Consider the following 20217-nt stretch of genomic DNA (forward strand, 5'->3'; position numbering starts at 1 on the left):
AGTCAAGAAATATAACATTACCAGAACCCCCAGAAGACCCTTCTGGTGTCCTATCTCAGTCAGTACCATCCTCCTCTTCTGCATGGCTAACCATTATCTTGACTCCTTATACCACTTTTTAATTTTAAGGTGATTTTTGAACTTCTAATTTATTTAACTGGTTCACTAAAAGTATTTTTCTAATTTTTGAGGGAATAATGCATTGATCATGATTCTGAACCTGAAATTTTGTTTCCTTTTTAGAGTGGACTTCAATGTTCCTATGAAGAACAACCAGATAACAAACAATCAGAGGTAAGGTTCCTGCTAAGTATTGTGCTAGGTTATGATGTGTGTTGGTGTAGCTATGAACGATGAAATGGTTTTCCTTTCTTATCATACAACTAGGATAATTTAAGTGATATGAATGAACATGGATTTTCACCAAACTACCCTTGGTCTGCTTTCTTTGTGTTGTGTTTTTTTTTTTTTTGAGAATTTTTATGAGAGTTTATTTGTGCTAAATTGATGACATATGCCAGCAAGCAAGATTTCAATAGCTACCTCATCAGCTTTCTTAATGAGAATGCAAAAATTGAAAAAATCATCTTAAATTGGTTTTTTTTTCTGCCCCCGAGTTTTGAAAATTTGAAGAATTTGTGGTTATTCATTTTTATTGAATGTCAGAGTTTAAGGTTTCTTGTTTTCCCTTGCAAACTGAACTGTGTAAGAGAAGGATTTTAAAATTACTAATAATTATTAAGGTTATATGTAGTATTATTAACTTCTATTCCAGTTTTGGTCTAGATAAAATCAGTTTTTGAGAATTTTGACGTAAAGGAAAAGACTTTAGAAGTACTATTTTCAATCTGTGTAGATTGAGAAGCAGAAATTTTATTTTATTTATTTATTTATTTATTATTTATTTTTAAAAAAATATATTTTATTGATTTTTTACAGAGAGAAAGGGAGAGAGATAGAGAGCCAGAAACGTCGATGGGAGAGAAACATCGACCAGCTGCCTCTTGCACACCCCCTACCGGGGATGTACCCGCAACCAATGTACATGCCCTTGACCGGAATCGAACCCGGGACCTTTCAGTCTGCAGACTGACGCTCTACCGCTGAGCCAAACTGGTTTCGGCGAGAAGCAGAAATTTTAAGTGGTAGTACTGCTCTTGTTTTTGACTAGATTGTGATATAAGGTTTTTTTAAAAAAAATATTTTTATTGATTTCAAAGAGGAAAGGAGAGAGAGTTAATAACATCAATGATGAGAGAGAATCATTAATTGGTTGCCTCCTGAACACCCCCTACTGGGGATCAAGCCCACAACCCTGCATGTTCCCTTGACCGGAATCAAACCTGGTGACCTTTTAATCCGCAGCCTGACACTGTCCACTGAGCCAAACCAGCTAGGGCCAAGGTTTTTATTTTAAGTTTTATTTGTTTCTTTTTACCACTCTAAAGATGTTTATTTTTTTCTTTTTATTGAATTTATTGTGGTTACACTGGTTAACGAAATTATATAGTTTTTAGGAGCACAATTCTACAACACATCATCTGTACACTGTATTGTATGTTCACCATCCCACGTCAAATCTCTTTCCATCACCATTTATCTCTCCTTTACCTTCTTCTACCTCCTCCCACCCCCTCTCCTGGTAATTACCACAATGTTGTCCATGTCCATAAATTCATTCTTCTTTCTTTCAATCTCTCCTTCACCTCCTAACCCCCTCCTCCAATATTTCAAATTTCAAATGAAAGTTTTCAGCTTGAAAGGTGCTTTTCAATTATTACACCAGTTTTTTCTAGTATAAATATAATATGAGCCACATATAATTGAAAATTTTCTAATTGTCACATTAGAAAAGTAAAACGAAATGGGTGAACTTAGTTTTGATAATATATTTTATTTAGTTCAGTAAGTCTAAAATAATCATTTCAATATGTAATCTGCAAAATAATCAAAGGGACATTTACCTTTTTTGGTATTAAGTCTTTGAGATCCGGTGTGTATTTTACACTATAGTACATCTCAATGTGGGCTAATCACATTTCTAGCATCTAAGAGGCACATGTGTCCGATGTCTATCATATTGGACTGTTCATGTCTAGACCCAGAACTATTTCAGATATTGGCCCCAGAATAGAGCCTGGCTGTCTGCCAAGAACATTTCTGCTGTACCATAGTTGAAGGTCTTTGTACAAGGCAGCACTGACCCTTCTTGAGTTACATTATTTTCTGCAGCACACAGAAAAGATTGGACATATTGCAGCCTATGAAGGTATTTTATGAATAAAAAGTAGAAAAACATGTCAGAGTAGGTCTTTTCATGTTTGGAAATTAGTGGGGTTTAGAAATAAGAACTTGCTGACAAAGTATAGCCCTGAATATTAATTTGTTTTCATTAGGCAAACTTTATACCTGATAAAGATTTATTCTTTATTTGGTATAAATGATTTTTTATATATGCTAAATAGCATAGGTTATTTTAGAAACATAACTTGGTTTTTGTTACTACACTGCTGTGCTGAAATGTCACCTTATCAGAGACTGTCCCTGGCCACCCTTCCTAAAATCCCCTCCACCTCTGTTCCCCATTCAATCTTGTCCCCTTACCTTGCTTTATTTTCTCCATAGTTCTTAATACCACCTGAGATAGATATATTTTGTTAATTGTTTTACTGGAGGCCTGGTACATGAAATTCGTGCATGGGGGCAGGGGGTTCCTCAACCCGGCTTACGCCCCCTCACATTCCTGGACCCCTGGGAGAACAGGCCTAAGCTGCCAGGTGGACATCCTCTCACAGTTCAGGACTGCTGGTTCCCAGCTGCTCACCTGCCTGCCTTTCTGATTGCCCCTAACCGCTTCTGCCTGCCAGCCTGATCACCCGCTAACCACTCCCATGCCAGCCTGATTGATGTCTAACTGCTCCCCTGCCAGTCTGTTTGTCCCCAACTTCCCTCCTCTATTGGCCTGGTCACCCCTAACTGCCCTCCCCTGCAGGCTTGATTGCCCCCAACTGCCCTCCCTTGTAGGCCTGGTCCCTCCCAACTGTCCTCCCCTGATGGCCATTTTGTGGTGGCTATCTTATGTCCACCTGGGGGCAGGATCTTTGATCACATGGGGGCAGCCATCTTGTATGTTGGAGTGATGATCAATCTGCATATTACTCTTTTATTAGGATAGAGGCCTGGTACATGGGTGGGGACTGGCCAGTTTGCCCTGAAGGGTGTCCCAGATCAGGGTGGGGGTTCCCTTGGGGTGTGGGGCGGCCTGGGCTAGGGGCCTGTGGTCGTTTGTATGCCAGCCAGGCCCCCTGGCGACCCAAGTGGAGGTCCAGTTATCTAGGATATATTTATCTTCTTCAATTGAAACTTTGTAGCCTGGAGTGGAGCCAAGCCTTCTGCTTGCTCTATGGTGGCAGCCTTTTCTGTCAGGGTTTATTCACCTTCTATAATTGAAACTTTGTAGCCTAGAGTGGAGGCTTAGGCCGGCCAGGGTGTGTAGAAAGCTTGGCTTCTTCCATCACCAGGGCCAACCCTAACCTGCTCTCTGCTCAGGGCTGCCGCCATTTCTGTTTGGATTTATGTATCTTCTGTCATTGAAACTTTATAGCCTTAAGTGGAGGCCTGGGTCAGCCAGGGTGTGTAGAAAGCTTGGCTTCCTCCATTGCCGGGGAAACTCAAGCCTCCCTCCTGCTCTCTCCATGGCCACAATGATGGTTAATTTGCGTAATACTCTTTTATTAGATAGGACTAGAGACCCAGTGCATGAATCGGCGGATCAGGGCCAGACCTGGAGGAGGAGACGGCTGGAGGTTGGCTGGCCAGCCCACTGGGGTCGGGGCCCAATCAGTTCCTGGCCAGCGGCAGGGAGGGGCTGTTGGCTGATAGGGGAATGGGGGCCAATCGGGAGTGGGACCGGCTGGGGAAGCAGCCGTGGAGGGTGGGTGTTGGCTGGCCACTCTACCCTCGATTGGGTGGGAGAGGCCTATCAGGGGTGGCTGGTGGGGGGGTAGGGGCTGATCAGAAGTGGTGCCTGCTGGGAGGAGAGGCTGCGGGAGGTTGGCCGGCCAGCCCCACCCTTGGATTGGGCTGGTTTGCTGGCCACAGTGGGCTTCATAGTGACCAGTCATTACGTTCATTTCGGCATTATGGTCGCTCGCTTTTTATATATATATATAGACTAGAGGCCTGGTGCATGAAATTCATGCACTGGGGAGGGTTCCCAGAGCCCAGACTGCACCCTCTCTAATCTGGGAACCCTCGAGGGATGTCCAACTGGCGGTTTAGGTCTGAAACCAGCAGTCAGACATCCCTCTCACAATCCAGGACCACTGGTTCCTAACTGCTCCCCTGCCGGCCTGATCGCCCCCAATGGCCCTCCCCTGCCAGTCTGGTTTCCCCTAACTGCCCACCCCTGCAGGTCCTGTCTCCTCCAACTGCCCTCCCCTGCAGGTCCGGTCACCCCCAGCTGCCCTCCCCTCCTGTCCCCATTGCCTCCAACTGCCCTCCCCTGCTGGCCTGATTGTCCCAACTGCCCTCCCCTGCTGGTCTGGGGGTGGCCATCTTGTGACTACATGGGGGCGGCCATCTTGTGTATGAGGGCATGATGGTCAATTTGCATGTTACCTCTTTTTTATATAGGATTATCTCTCATGATTAGAATTTCACTTTCATGAGAGCAGAGACTTTTATTTACTGTTGTATTGTCAGAATGTGGAACAGTACGTGGTTTAAAAGAAGTATTTAATAAGTATTTATTGAATAAGCAAATTATTTTCTTAATTATAAATTTTAATTTCTGAAAGACTGGCAAAAATGAAAAGCTAGTATGAGGTTTGTAACAAAAATTTGAAATGTTTAAAGTTTAATAATTTTTTGGTTAAACTCTAATATAGTATAGTATATAAGTCACATTCCATATAATGCATGTTTTTTCTTAAATAGAAATTTGACCTAGGATCTGTAATAGGTGTAAAAAAGTCACTACACAATTCTCCCCAAGTTTCCTTTAATGGTTTCAAGATTTCTTCCACAGTTATATAAAAGCTGTGTTTTGGTGTTCCTCAGACCATCCACATTTTGTGGTTTGCTAGGACTCATAAGACAGGGTATATAGTCTCACTGGTAAAGTTCATTACATTGAAAGGATGCATGGCAGTCAACAGCATTGGGAAAAGACAGGGAGAGTCTGGAGAAATTCATGAATGGGTTTCTGATGCCCTCTCCCTCCCGTGAGGGGACATACCAAGTGTGTTCCTTTCTCCAGCAGTGAAAAATGCAGTAATTGTGTGCATTGTTTATGCCCAGAAAAGCTGTTAAAGACTTGGCCCTCAATATTTTTATTGGGAGCAGGTAACTTAGGTACCCTTTGCCTAGTAACTTCCGAAATTCCAGATTCCTGGAGGGAAGCAGGTACTCAGCATAAATGGCCTTGTTTTTTTTTTGTAGACAGTCTAGGAATGGTGAACGGCCTTTGTCAGTTAAAGGACTGAGGGATTACTTTGAAAGCCAAGTTCTGGACACCAGCCAAGGATCAACCTTGCAAGCAGGTTTTTCAAAGATAGCAGCTTTAGGCCTGCTAGCTGAGTTCTGCCTCCTGCATAAGGGGCAAACCATGATGAGAATGTATAATCCTAGTTGGAGGGTGGGCATTGTAATTAACTTCTTCCCCCGAACATGTATCTGGGGACCATTAGTGAATTGCTGAAAGTACATTTGAAGGAATTTGGAAAAGAAAAAGGGCTTTATGTTTCATGAGGCCATGAATGACATATTTCCCACTAATTTCTAGGAGTAACCTTGTTCTACCTGCTGTCTCTTTCTGGTTGCAGAATCAAGGCTGCCATCCCAAGCATAAAATTCTGCTTGGATAATGGAGCCAAGTCAGTTGTTCTTATGAGCCACCTGGGTCGGCCTGATGGTGTCCCCATGCCTGACAAGTACTCTTTGGAGCCAGTTGCTGTAGAACTCAAATCTCTGCTGGGCAAGTAAGTGCCAGCTCTGGAGCTGGTGGGCATTGTGACAGGAGATGTGTTGAGCATATTGTCACTGTTCTTAAGTTTCAGACTGCTTAAGTCTCTCTATCTCATGCTCTCCCCAGGGATGTTTTATTCTTGAAGGATTGCGTGGGGCCCGAAGTGGAGAAAGCTTGTGCTGCCCCAGCTGCTGGGTCTGTCATCCTGTTGGAGAACCTTCGGTTTCATGTGGAAGAAGAAGGGAAGGGAAAAGATGCTTCTGGGAACAAGGTAGGACCTGTGATTTTAAAAATTTATTGGTATTTTTTGATGTATTTCAGAGAGGAAGAGAGAGGGAGAGATAGAAGCATTAATGATGAGAATCATTGATCGACTGCCTCCTGCATGCCCCCTACTGGGGATTGAGCTCACAACCTGAACATGTGCCCTTGACCAGAATCAAACCCAGGACCCTTCAGTCCACAGGCTGATTGATGCTCTACCTAACTGAGCCAAGCCTGCTAGGGTGGACCTGTGATTTTTGACAGTGCTGTGAGGAGGGCAGAGTCTGTAAGAGACTGATTGAAGAATAGAGGAAGATTGTGTTTATTTTTCCATAGATAGCTTTTTATTGAAGTGTAACATACATAACAAAATGCACAAATGCACAGCTTGATGAATTATCAAAAAGTAAACTAGCTGAAACCAGTTTGGCTCATTGGATAGAGCGTCAGCCTGCGGACTGAAAGGTCCCAGGTTCAATTCGGGTCAAGGGCATGCACCTTGGTTGTGGGCACATCCCCAGTAGGGGGTGTGCATGAGGAAGATGATTGATGATTCTCTCTCATCGATGTTTCTAACTCTCTATCCCTCTCTCTTCCTCACTGTAAAAAAAATCAATAAAATATATTTTTTTAAAAAAAGTAAACTAATACCTGTGTAACCACCACCTAGATTAAGGAATAGAGGTTCAAGGAGTTTTGAAAACCTTTGAAAAATATGTGAACAACATTTGGGTTTCAGAGTATTCAGTGAACATGCTGTTTCCAACTGTCCATTTGTCACACACCTGGTCTATGGTATGCAATAATTTTCTTTTTTACACGATGTCATAATCCTATCAAAGGATAGGCTGTGATTCCCAAGTGCTGAGGGCAGATGTTTATAGATGGTTTTGGGGACGAGTGTCCATGCACCACCAGGTGTTCTTCCAGCAGAGTCAATTTTACATTTTTTTTGTTTGTTTTTCAATGCTGGAACAGTTTTCCTAAGCAATAGGACCTAGCATGTTATTGAAGGACAATCTGTTCTTATTTGAAGAGGGGGGGGGGGGGGAGATTAACTTAAAACGTGAGCTTGGTATTTTTAAAACAGTAGGTTAAATTTGATGTAATTTGGGTTTTCTTTAAAAAAAATATTTTTATTAATTTGAGATAGGAAGGGAGAGGGAGAGAGAGATAGAAACATCAGTGATGAGAGAGAATCATTGATTGGCTGCCTCCTGCACATTCCACACTGGGGATTGAACCCTGACTGGGAATGGAACCACAACCTCCTGATTTATAGGTCAATGCTCAACCACTAGCCACACTGGCTGGGCTAATTTGGGTTTCCTTATAAAAGAATTTGTGAGCAGGAAAAGTACTTTCCTAAGTCAAGTGGAAAGGGACAGTGATTGTAGTTGGGTAAATAATGGTCGTACTGATAATGCTTTGGATTTAAGGCATTTTTCTTAAGAATTGTAAAGCATTTTTTGTTTAGATTTCTCTTTAAGATCAGGAAGTATAAATGTCATCATTTCATAAAGAGACTAAATTTCAGCCCTGGCCAGATAGCTCAGTTGGTTAGAGTCCTCCCGATATGCCAAGGTTGTGGTTCGATCTCCAGTCAGGACACATATAAGAATCAGCCAATAAATACATAAATAAGTGGAACAACAAATCTCTGTCTCACCTTCCTCCCTCCCTCATTCTCGAGTCAACAACAACAAAATAAACTGAGTCTTAAGAAAGGCAGTCATTTGACTAAAGCTAGAGTCAGTGGTTCTGTTGCTGAGCTTTGATATGCAAACTTTTTCTGTAGAAGGCCAAACAGTAAATATTTTAGACTTTGTGGGCCACACAGTCAGTCACAACCATATATGGTCTCTGTTGGAACTACTCAACTCTGCTGTTGTCATGCAAAAACAACCATAGCAAAAAACACACACACAATAAAAAAAGGAAACCCCCCCCCCCAAAAAAAAAATTCCGAAAGCAACCATAGATAGGTAACCCACAAAAACAAGTTACTCGACCTGACAACTGGAATTCAAATATTAAAACAGCTAGCTCTTGGAGGATGATTTGGGATTTGCCTTATTGGTAGAAGGGAAGCTAAAGGCATTCTTTGAGTGCTTTGCATTCTTAAGGTCTTTTGTGTCTTGGGGAACAAGATACTCTGAGGCTAGTGTCTCACTCTTCCGACATTTCTTTTTCTTTTTATTGATTTCAGAGAGGAAGGGAGAGGGACAGATAGAAACACCACCAATGAGAGAGAATCATTGATTGGCTGCCTCCTGCACGCCCCCTACTGGGGATGGAACCCCCAACCCGGGTATGTGCCCTTGACTGGAATTAAACCTGGGACCCTTCAGTCCACAGGCCAATGCTCTATCCACTGAGCCAAACCAACTAGGGCCTGACATTTCTTTTCTTTTAATAAATCTTTATTGTTCATATTATTACAAATGTTCCTCTTTTTTCCCCCTCCATTGCTCCCCTCCAACAGGTTCCCACCCCTCCCTCTGCCCTTTCCCCACCCCCCACTGTCCTCATCTATAGGTGCACAGTTTATGTTCAGTCTCTTCCTGCACCTGCCACTCTCCTTTTGGGCCTGACATTTCTTAAGGTCACTGGAGTGCCTTCTTTCAAGCAGCTTCTTTTCTTAGCACCACAGGCCTTGTCGTCTTGCCTTATTGTGCCTTTGGCATGATCTTCCTAGTAGAAGTAAAATGCTGACCTAAATTTGGTGCCCTTTTAGACCGACACTCGAGCTGCACATACTCTAGGACTTAGGGCAGGAGGCAACTGGGAAATTGAGGCAAAACCTTTTATTAAGGAAGTGAGGAACTAACTATACTAGTCTATGATTTCTTTTTTTAAAATATATTTTATTGATTTTTAAGAGAGGAAATGAGAGGGATAGAGTTAGAATCATCAATGAGAGAGAAACATCAATCAGCTATCTCCTGCATAACTGGAATCGAACCTGGGACCTTTCAGTCCGTAGGCCGACGCTCTATCCACTGAGCCAAACCGGTTTCGGCTATTCTTTTTTTTTTTCAAGGATTTTATTTTATTTATTTATTTTTAGATATATTTTATTGATTTTTAAATTTTTTTTTTTTTTTACAGAGAGGAAGGGAGAGGGATAGAGAGTTAGAAACATCAATGAGAGAGAAACATCGATCAGTTGCCTCCTGAACACCCCCTACTGGGTATGTGCCTGTAACCAAGGTACATGCCCTTGACTGGAATTGAACCACCGGGACGTGTGCCCACCTCCACACAGGGAGCAGCGGCTTGGGGGAAGGGTTGGGAGCTAACACGCCTGGAGGACGTGCTTAGGGCCTGGGGCTGTGAGAAGGAAGGGAAGTGAGGAGCAGGCAGCGGCCAGTGCTCCCGGCAGGCCCCAGAAGAGAGGCTACACCAGAGCACGCTGTCCAGGCAGCCACGGCCAGTTCTCATCGCTGGTCTGTTCAGCAGGAAGAGCCATTCCAGCATCAGGCCCTGCCTTCACGCAGGATGATAGAGCGGGCAGGGTGGTGGCTGAGCATGTTGGTCTAGAAGACATGGCTGGCCTAGGGCCAAGGCCTGAGACAGCGGCTGCCTCCTTCCCACCCACCCCGGGGGCCCATGCAGCTAGACTGCCATTGTAGGGTCTCCCCAGACCCTCCAGCTCCAGCGCCAGCATCCCCCCTGGGGACCACCAGGGCCAATTCAGTCTAATGCTCCTGCTGAAGCCCTGGGGAGAGGTCAGGGCTCCGGATCTGGAGAGCATATGGGGGTGTGTCTTTTCTCCTAGGCCCCAGTCCTGCTTTCTACCCCCACCCACAGACCTATGCTCTATCCACTGAGCCAAACCAGTTAGGGCGCGCCTGTATTCTTGGGGTCATTAGAAGAAAGCTCTCATGTTCTTGGTGGCAGCTGCATTCATCTTGATACGTAGGAGGATGGGAGTGGGCGGTGACTAAACATGAACATCTGCTTTGTGTTGTGCCATCTCTCCCTTCATCTGGCTTCCTGTGCATCTTTGTTTAGTCTCCTCCCAGAGACGTTTTGTTCATCCTGCCATCCTGCTTTTCGTCCCCTTTGGGATCGTGAGCTGATACTTCAGAACCTTCTATTTTACTTATACTTTTTGTTCCTCTCTTCTTTTTTTGTAGAAGTGTATTTCTTATTTTCTCAAATGCCTAACTTCAGGAAAGGCTATATAAAATACCTCCTTTTAGTCAGCATAAAATGTTTCTGAGGTCCTTGTCTCTTGTCATGTTTCTGTCTGCCTGCTCTGTCCCAGCCTGCTGTGTTGCTTTCATGAGGAATATGTGAGAGGACCTCTCCCTTTGCAAAAAGGCTGTGGCAGCCAGCATTTCTTTCCTCTTTTATAAGGAGAATATGAGTCAAGGAGAGAGAAGACTAATCAGAATCTTGCCCTAGAAGTAGGGGAGAGGCCAGTGAAAAATGAGATGTCATTATTAGCCTTATGTGATTAAGCAGTTAAGCCACGGGTCAGGAATCTTAGGTTTGCAGTTTGAGGGAAGGCAAAGGAGAGCAAAAACATGTAAATTGACCAAAAGACCTGGAATACTTGGAGGAAAGAGCGGACCCTGTTGCTAGTTATAAATATTGATGTCTCACCAACTCAGGGTCTTTAGAGAATGTTCAAGAAGACTCTGTATGAAATGCTTTTATAGCTCTTTGCATCCATCAACATTTACTATTCTTGGTTTTTTCCTTTTTTTTTTTTTTTTTCTCTGCAGGTTAAAGCGGAGCCAGCTAAAATAGAAGCCTTCCGAGCTTCACTTTCCAAGCTAGGGGATGTCTATGTCAATGATGCTTTTGGCACTGCTCACCGAGCTCACAGGTACTACCGAGTCTTATTTGATGTTTAACTGGGAACAGTATTCTTCTGTTTACTCAAGCAGCCCAGTCTCTGAGTTGCTTTTATTGACATCTGTATTGTACTGTGATTCTATAGGGTCTATCTCTAATTGTAGCTACCACTTAGATTGTGGCTCTTGTTGAGTGTCTCTGATACAAAGAGGAAATAAAAGTAAAAGTTGAGAATGGTGGAATGGTGGAACTTTTTTTGAGCTTCAGAAAGCAGTTGCTCATTTTCATTGTGGATGTTTCATGTAAAGTTCACCCTCTGTGAACATAGTGGGATCAGAATCTTATGCTGTCAGTGGGAAGAAAATTTAGGAATCTTCTCTTGTCATCAACTGGCTGATTATTTATTGGAATTAAACCCTGGGCCTGAAGACTACTAATTGGGTATATTAAATTCTGCTTAAGGCAACTGCTTTTCATTTGCCCCTTGACACTGCACGATTAGTAAAAACTTTATACCTAAGTGTTTTTGTTGCAGTTTAGGGATGAAAATCATGGTCTCCTGGAATCTCCAAAGTATTTCAGTGATAATGAGAGGGTCTCTAGAATTGGGAAAATTAGTGGGGACTGACTACAGTTTGAATGTCTCTGGTCTTTTCTAGCTCTATGGTTGGTGTCAATCTGCCACAGAAAGCTGGAGGTTTCTTGATGAAGAAGGAGCTGAACTACTTTGCCAAGGCGTTGGAAAGCCCAGAGCGACCCTTCCTGGCCATCCTAGGCGGGTATGAAGAATTCTTCAAGGTTATGCTTTCAGTAATGTGTTTGCCTAGTAGGAGGCCATAACTTGGGTGTTTATTGTTAGATAGCACAATCAAACTGGGTAATAGAGGAGAATTTAATAGAGATTATCTACAAAGGTATGGGTAGCTTTCAGAGAAACTTACAGTAATCTGGGCCAAGCAGCAGCTACCCTGTTTCCCCCAAAATAAGACAGTGTCTTATATTAATTTTTTCTCCCACAGTTGCGCTAGGTCTTATTTTCAGGGGATGTCTTATCTTTCCATGCACTAGGTTTTATTTTCAGAGGATGTCTTATTTTCGGGGAAACACGGTATTACCATCCCTAGGCCTGAAGGGGCAAAGAGATGGAATGGTTTCTAAAATCCAGAGAGGGTAGTTGTATGGAGAGGGCTCTCTGATAGGACAGAGGACATAGGGATAGATATCTGTCATGGAGGGAGCCCGGGAAATAATATCCTCATGTCCCTTCAACCTCCTACTGATGTACTCCTCTCACCACCAGTTGGCTGCAACCCAAGTAGAAGCCAAGAGGGCAAGGGAGTCCCTTGAGGAAGTCCATGCAGGTCAGCCTCTTGGGACAGAGGATAGGGCTGAGAAGGAATAAAAAATGGTTATGGAGGAAAGAATGGGAAAGGTACACTGTAGGTGCTCATTGAACAATTTTAACGCTTTGCACTCCGCTGTCCCCTCTCAGGGGACATCGGAATTCTAGCATATCACTCGGATGTCCCCTCTCAGGGGACATTGCAGTTTATTAGTGATTACGGGGAATTGAGTTATTTCACCGCACGTTTCCGCCGCAAAGTAGCGTCGAGTAGCTGGTAGCCAATGTCCAGAATGGTTCGGAGTGCAAAGGGTTAATTTTTGATGCATTTGAGCCTTTCATAGCCATATAATCTGGCCAGGAATAACTAGGAAAATCTCCTCATTTGTGTTTAATATATCATTTAGAACTCATTTCTCTAGATCGCATACCATTTTATATTTTCTCCTATGGGTAAAGATACCATGTGAATAGTTATATTGTGATGGCTTAGTTAAAATAGAAATTTCAGAATTGTGGGTCAAGAGGCTAGCTGGGTAAATTTTAGGCAATAGAGTAGGGACAGGGACCTGATACTGCTTGGAAAAGATAACTTGCTATCACTTGGCATGGCTAACTAGGTACCAGCCTCTTTATGACGGAGTCTCTGACCCATCTATGAGCAGGGCTTTAGTTCTTATGGGAATGAACACACTCAGCATTTCCCTATGAGAGCTGACTCTGGAGTTGAGTGTCAATTTCACATAGCATAATTGCTCTCCAGGTTTTGTGAGCCCAGTTTCAGGGCCTAAAAATATTGTAATTCAGGAGGGTACAGGTCATCTGTGCCTGTGACCTTATAAAGTTCAGACTGTTTGTAGCTTCCCTGGAGATTAAGAATTGAGCTGTCTGATTTTATTTTCCAATCTTCTGTAGACCTGGAATTCGGGAGTGCCACCTAGTGGTTATGATTAGGTTTTAAACTCAGCTTGAAATATTTGGGGAAGCTGATGTGGAGGTTTTTTTATGTTTGTTTGTTTGTCTTTCTTACATTGTAGTCTCCTTACCATTAGACCATTAATGACTTTGGGAAATATTTTACTTTTTATTAAAAGACATTATTGTGGAAGCACTGAAACACTCACAGAAGTTGAGAGAATAATATAATAACCCCCCAGGTGCCTGTCACCCTGCTTCAACAGTTTTTGACATTTTTGCCAATTTTGTTTAATCTACTGTCTAACGCTTTTTTTTTTTTTTAAATCAAGAGTATTTTATAGCAAGCCTTAGCCCTGGCTGGGTGGCTCATCGCTCAGCACACCAAGAAGTTGTGGGTTCAGTTCTGGGTTGGGGCACAAACCTAGGTTTTGGGTTTGATTTCCAGTCAGGGTGCACATGGGAGGCAACCAATCAATGCTTCTCTCACATTGTGTTTCTCTCTCTCTCTCTCTCTCTCTCTCTCTCTGTCTCTCTCTCTTCCCTTCTCTTTCTAAAATCAATAAACATATCCTTGGGTGATGATAAAAAAAAAAAATAAAGTAAGCCTTAGATATATAACTTCACTTGTAATACTTCTGCATGCATCTCATAACTGATAAGGATACTTCTTTTAAATAACTACCTAACAGCCCTAACCGGTTTGGCTCCATGGATAAAGCATTGGCCTGCGGACTGAAGGGTCCCGGGTTCGATTCCGGTCAAGGGCATGTACCCTGATTATGGGCACATCCCCAGTAGGGGGTGTGCAGGAGGCAGCTGGTCGATGTTTCTCTCCCATCGATGTTTCTAACTCTCTATCCCTCTCCCTTACTCTCTGTAAAAAAATCAATAAAAATATATCAAAAAAAAAGGAAGAAATTGACAAGATGCAGGGAATAGAGTGTCGGCCTGCGGACTGTAGGGTTCCTGGTTTGATTCGGGTCAAGGGCACATGCCTAGGTTGCGGGCTTGATTCCCAATAGGGGGCACATCATCTTTATTCAGAAGTTATCTATCACCTCACAAATGTCTTTTTATGGTTTGTTTGAATAAGGATCCAAATGAAGTCCATGTATTACATTTGGTTGTTAGGTATCTTTTATTCTGTGGGAGTCCTCTCTTTTTGAAAAAAATATACTTTTATTGATTATCAGAGAGGGGGAGAGAGATAGAAACATCAATAATGAGAATCATTGATTGGCTGCCTCCTGCAAGGCCCCTACTGGGGATTGAACCTGCAACCCAGGCATGTGCCCTTGACGAATCAAAACTGGGATCCTTCAGTCCACAGGCAGATGCTCTATCCACTGAGCCAAACCGGCTAGGGCAGTTCCCTCTTTAGAAATTTCATTCCATTGATTTATTGCAGAAGTAGGGAATTTGAGATATATCCCACATTCTTTAGAAGAGTTTGAGTCTCTTTACTTTCCTCTTATTTTCGACCCACCTCCCTTCCTCCCTCCTTCTCTCTCTGTATAACAGTTACTCCATTCTGACCCTTCATGATTACCAATCATGAGAAATGAGATAAACAGTCTCTTGTCATCCATTTCCCCACATCACTATTGTTCTGAAACCCCATTTCACAAATCCTAGCATAGTGCCTCTCACAGGGTAGCCATCATGTTTTTTATTGAATGAAGATCCAGGTTTTTTGTTCATTTAAGTGGGATTTAGATATATAGGAATGTGAATGGAAGGCAAGCTATTGTATTACTTAGTGAGTGAGGGACATTAAAGGTTGTGCTTCAAGTGAACTTGTTTTTCGTTAGAGCTTTTTTCTTTCACAGGGAGATGGAAGGACATCTATATTTATTGTCTTATTTCCCTCTACTAGAATATAAGCACCAAAGGGGTAAGGGTCTTTGTTTTTGTCAAGTGATTTTTCTTGAGACCTAGAATAGTGCTTGGCCCATGATAGGTACTCTGTAATATGTTGGATCAGGTGGTCCAAAAGAATAATGAATGCCATAAAGCAAATGTCCCAGTGAATATCTTTCTATTTTTGCTCAGTCTGTATTAGTTTGGTAAATAATCTGATCCTTGCTCTAGAGTTAAGACAGTTTTGAGTAGGCTCAGGGAAACCCACAATTAGCATTCTTGCTCAGGCATAATTAGTAATCTTGATCCTCTGATTTTTTTGGGGAGGGAAAGAGACAAAATAGACCTATTGGAACTCATGGTTCCTTTAGATTAGGGGTGTCGAAGTCAATCAGAGAAGGGGCCAAAATCTAAAATCCAGCCTAAATCGCGGGCGGAATGGTTTACTGAACAGTCATAAACTGACAATGTCATAAACTGACAGCGGAGTGCAGTGATGACAGCGCGGTGCGGGCCACATTGCAAGGCCTGGCGGGCTGGATTTGGCCCGCGGGCCTTGTGTTTGACACATGTGCTTTAGATGATAGTAGGTCTTCTTAGCCATTTTTTGGTCTAGAGCCATACCATAAAAGGACTTCTTAGAAATTAATTGGCCTTTTGGGTTAAAGAAACATAGGCAAAGTTAGCCAATACTTTCATCACTTTGTGGGACAATTCTCTGTTTCTGTGCCTCGATATATAATAAAAACTCAGGCTCTATGTATTATCACTTCCTTTGCTTGTCCATTATTGTTCTTTTAGTGATGATTCTTGCTTTCCCTTCTAGAGCTAAAGTTGCAGACAAGATCCAGCTGATTAATAATATGCTGGACAAAGTCAATGAGATGATTATCGGTGGTGGAATGGCTTTTACCTTCCTTAAGGTGCTCAACAACATGGAGGTAGGAAACCAATGACAAGCGGATGTGAAATAGCTCTTGATGAGAAATAGAAAGAAAACCAGCTTTTGACATGAGTCCTAAAAACTCCCATTTTTATTTATTTTGGCAAGTTGTTTTTCTTTTATCTTGGAATTGTTCTTTTACATTGTATTGTATCTTCTTCCTGTCTACTTTGTGAGGTAATCGTGTTCTTAGTATAAAGGCTGATCCTCATCATTTTGGTCCCTTGTGTAGATTGGCACTTCTCTGTTTGATGAAGAGGGAGCCAAGATTGTCAAAGACCTGATGTCCAAAGCTGAGAAGAATGGTGTGAAGATTACCTTGCCGGTTGACTTTGTCACTGCTGACAAGTTTGATGAGAATGCCAAGACTGGCCAAGCCACTGTGGCTTCTGGCATACCTGCTGGCTGGATGGTAAGTCACTTGGGTGGTTGATAGTGTGAGTGAACAGAAATATTTGGTATCATTCATTCAACCAACCGACAAGCATTTAAAAAAAAAATATTGGGTCGGCAAGTAAGTAATTGCGGATTTTTAAAAGAAAATCAAAGACAATTTTTTCATGGAACTAAATAACTTTATTCTGTAATGTATTGCCCATTTTGATCAATGACCTTTTGCCATCTTTCAGGCAGCATCATAATCCCACGTTCAAAAAACTTCTGGTTTTTATTAGCAAAAAACTGCATCAGGTACGATTTGACATCATCATCATTATTGAAATTTTTACCATTCAAGGAGTTTTGTAAAGATCGAAACAAAAAGTAATCAGATGGTGCAAGGTCAGGACTATATGGTGGATGTGGCAAAACATCCCAACCAAGCTCCATTAATTTTTGCCGAGTGACCAAAGATGTGTGTGGCCTTGCATTGTCATGATGGAATACAACACCTTTTCGATTTGTCAATTCGGGCCGCTTTTCTTCAACTGCATTGTTTAATTTCGTTAGTTGTTCAATGTAGACATCAGAATTGATCGTTCGGTTGGGTGGTAAGAGTTCAAAGTAGACAATTCCTTTGTAATCCCACCAAACTGATAACAAAACCTTCTTTTGATGAATATCAGCTTTTGATGTTGTTTGAGTTGGTTCACCTGGCCTGCTCCACGATCTTTTCCGCTTGATATTGTTGTAAACAACCCATTTTTCATTGCCAGTTATCAGTCGTTTTAAAAATGGATCATTTTCATTACATTTCTTTAGCAAATCGCAGCTGCTAATGCGTTGCGTTAACTGTGATTCTTTCAGTTCGTGAGGAACCCATGTATCGAGTTTTTGAACATAGCCAAGTTGTTTTAAGTGATTTTCAATGCATGTATGTGATACATGAAGCTTCTCTGCAATCTCACGTGTTGTACTGTGACAGTCCGAATTGATTATTGCTTTGATTAGGGCGTCATCAACTTCAACTGGACGACCAGAGCGTCTTTCATCTTTGAGTGAAAAATCACCAGAACGAAATTTGGCAAACCAATTTTGACACTGCCGTTCTTTTAAGGCTTCGTCACCATAAACAGCACATAACTTTTTATGAGCTTGCGATGCGTTTTCCCTTTGCGGAAATAAAAAAGCAAAATATGATGAAAATGTTCCTTTTGATTTTCCATTTTTCAACGAACGCCAAACGAAAACTACAAAACAGATCAAAAAAATTTTTTTACTGATTAACAGCTGAATAGCCAACTATCAAATAACAAAATGTGTTTTACATTTTACTACGTCTGCAAACCTAAAAATTCAACTGAAGCCATATATGTGTGAAACCCGCAATTACTTAGCTGCCGATCCAATACATATCTTTATTGATTTCAGAGAGGAAGGAAGAGGGAGAGAGAAAAACATCAATGATGAGAGAAAATCATTGATTGGCTGCCTCCTGCATGCTCCACACTGGGGATTGAGCCCACAACCTGGGCATGTGCCCTGACCAGGAATCAAACCGTGACCTCCTAGTTCATAGGTCAAAGTTCAACTACTGAGCCACGCTGGCTGGGCCAACCAACAAACATTTTAAAATAATCTCCACAGCCGAAACCGGTTTGGCTCAGTGGTGGAGCGTCGGTCTGCGGACTGAAAGGTCCCGGGTTCGATTCCGGTGGGGGGCATGTACGTTGGTTGCCGGCACATCCCCAGTAGGGGGTGTGCAAGAGGCAGCTGGTCTCATCGACGTTTCTGGCTCTCTGTCTCTCTCACTTCCTCTCTGTAAAAATCAATAAAATATATATTAAAAAAAAAAAAATCTCCACAGGAGGTCTGTCAGAGAAGGCTCCAAATGTTGCATTGAGATCCTCTTTAGAGGAGAATCCATGGGGGAAAAGCAATGGTATCAGATTGTTGTCTTCATAAGTTATGTGGAGACAAAAACAATTTTGTTCATCTGTTGATTTCTTAAGTATTTAACTATGTGCTAGGGATGGGGCTATTTTGAATTATGTTTTGCTATGTAGAAACCGGTATAAGAAATGTATGAAAACATAAAGATAGTAATAGTATACGGATTACAAGCAAGGAAAAATGTGTGTGTCTTTTCAAGACTAATTTAGTTGATTGTAGTTTTCAATTTTTAATAGCTGTATAAAATTGTATCATGTTGACATACTAGTTGGCTTAGTCATTTTCTTTTTTTAGTCATGTAGATTTTATTTAGTTCAGTGTTTCTCAAAGTGTGGTCCCAAGAACCATTAGTATCATTTTGGAATTTGTTAAAAACAACAACAATAACAACAACAATAAGACAAGTTCCTGGGCCCACCCCAGACCTACTGAATCAGAAATCGTGGCAGGGGCAGGGGGGATGTAGAGCCTGACAATTATACTGAAACAAGCCCTCCTGGTGATTCTTATGTATGCCAGAGTTTGAGAACCACTGATTTGTTCAGTGTTTTTCAACTTGGTACTATTGTCATCTCAGGTAGTTTTTGTTTTGTTACGGAGGACTGTTACGGCATTAGAGGGTGTTCAAGGCATCTTTGACTGGTAGGTGCCAGTGGCATCCCCAACTCCCCAGTGGTGACAACCAGAAATGTCTCCAGACATTGCCATGTATCCCCTCGGAAGGAGCAGGCTGACCTGATTGAAAAGCACCAATCTAGTTCTTCACAGTAATACACAATGATAATAGTGTGGCTAAGAAAGTTATTTTATCAAATAACCTTTCAGGTTTTCCCTTAGACTTGATCTTCCATAAAGGACATGAACCGGTTTATAATTTTAAAAGACTGAAGAGTATCTTGGTTCTAGAAGAAATTCTAGTGTTCAGCCTTAAGTTCTGGTCTTGGTAAAGGTGGTATTTGTTTCTCTAAGTAGATTTTCTTGGTAGCTCATCCTCTCTACTAACTCTATCCCATAGGGCTTGGACTGTGGTCCTGAGAGCAGCAAGAAGTACGCTGAGGCTGTCAACAGGGCTAAGCAGATTGTGTGGAATGGACCTGTGGGCGTATTTGAATGGGAAGCTTTTGCCCGAGGGACCAAAGCCCTCATGGATGAGGTGGTGAAAGCCACTTCCAGGGGCTGCATCACCATCATAGGTAAGGGGTCATCTGTGGAGCTCCTACCAATGTGAGCTGGCAGAATTCTGATCAGAGGAAAGTAGAAGGGAAATAGGTAAGTTTTCATGGGTTTCTTGGCACAGTGAATCTTGAGAGCTATACAGTTATATAATTTATGGAGGAACTTCTTAATGAGATGCAGTTGGGGTTTCATCAGCTTCCGGTTTGGGCTTGCAAGTACATGACTTTGAAGTTTTGGTGCCAATTCTTCTTTTCCTCCTTTCCCATTTTTCCTTGGCTCCCATTCAACAGGTGGTGGAGACACTGCCACTTGCTGTGCCAAATGGAACACAGAGGATAAAGTCAGCCATGTGAGCACCGGCGGTGGTGCCAGTTTAGAGCTCCTGGAAGGTGAGGTTCTTCCTTGATTTTTTTTGGCTTATTTGGGGGAAGGATGAGGGTTACGCAGAGAGAGGTGGGTAGAATGGAGTGGTGATAGTAGGTAGTATTGTCATTAGCAGTCATTTTTAGCTGGCAGTACATTTGGAGGAGCTTGAAATTAATCTCCTGTTGTCCATTTGAAGTGGGGAGGGGCCTATAGGAAAACTGTTTCTCAAAGAGGTTATGG

The 20217-nt window shown here is 42.3% G+C and overlaps 1 protein-coding gene across 1 annotated transcript in view; it reads left to right on the top strand.

Moving 5' to 3' along the window:
* Positions 1–20217, top strand: part of PGK1 (phosphoglycerate kinase 1) — a 35267-nt gene that overhangs the window by 11702 nt on the left and 3348 nt on the right. The window contains exons 2-10 of the mRNA XM_084869680.1: positions 244–294; positions 5826–5981; positions 6095–6239; positions 10969–11072; positions 11701–11820; positions 15988–16102; positions 16337–16516; positions 19451–19628; positions 19902–20000. Of these exons, the coding sequence (XP_084725806.1) occupies positions 244–294; positions 5826–5981; positions 6095–6239; positions 10969–11072; positions 11701–11820; positions 15988–16102; positions 16337–16516; positions 19451–19628; positions 19902–20000 (1148 nt within the window). The remainder of the gene's footprint in view (positions 1–243; positions 295–5825; positions 5982–6094; positions 6240–10968; positions 11073–11700; positions 11821–15987; positions 16103–16336; positions 16517–19450; positions 19629–19901; positions 20001–20217) is intronic.

This window comes from Pipistrellus hanaki, assembly GCF_964339955.1.
Source record: "Pipistrellus hanaki genome assembly, chromosome: X".
Classification (NCBI taxonomy): Eukaryota; Metazoa; Chordata; class Mammalia; order Chiroptera; family Vespertilionidae; genus Pipistrellus; species Pipistrellus hanaki.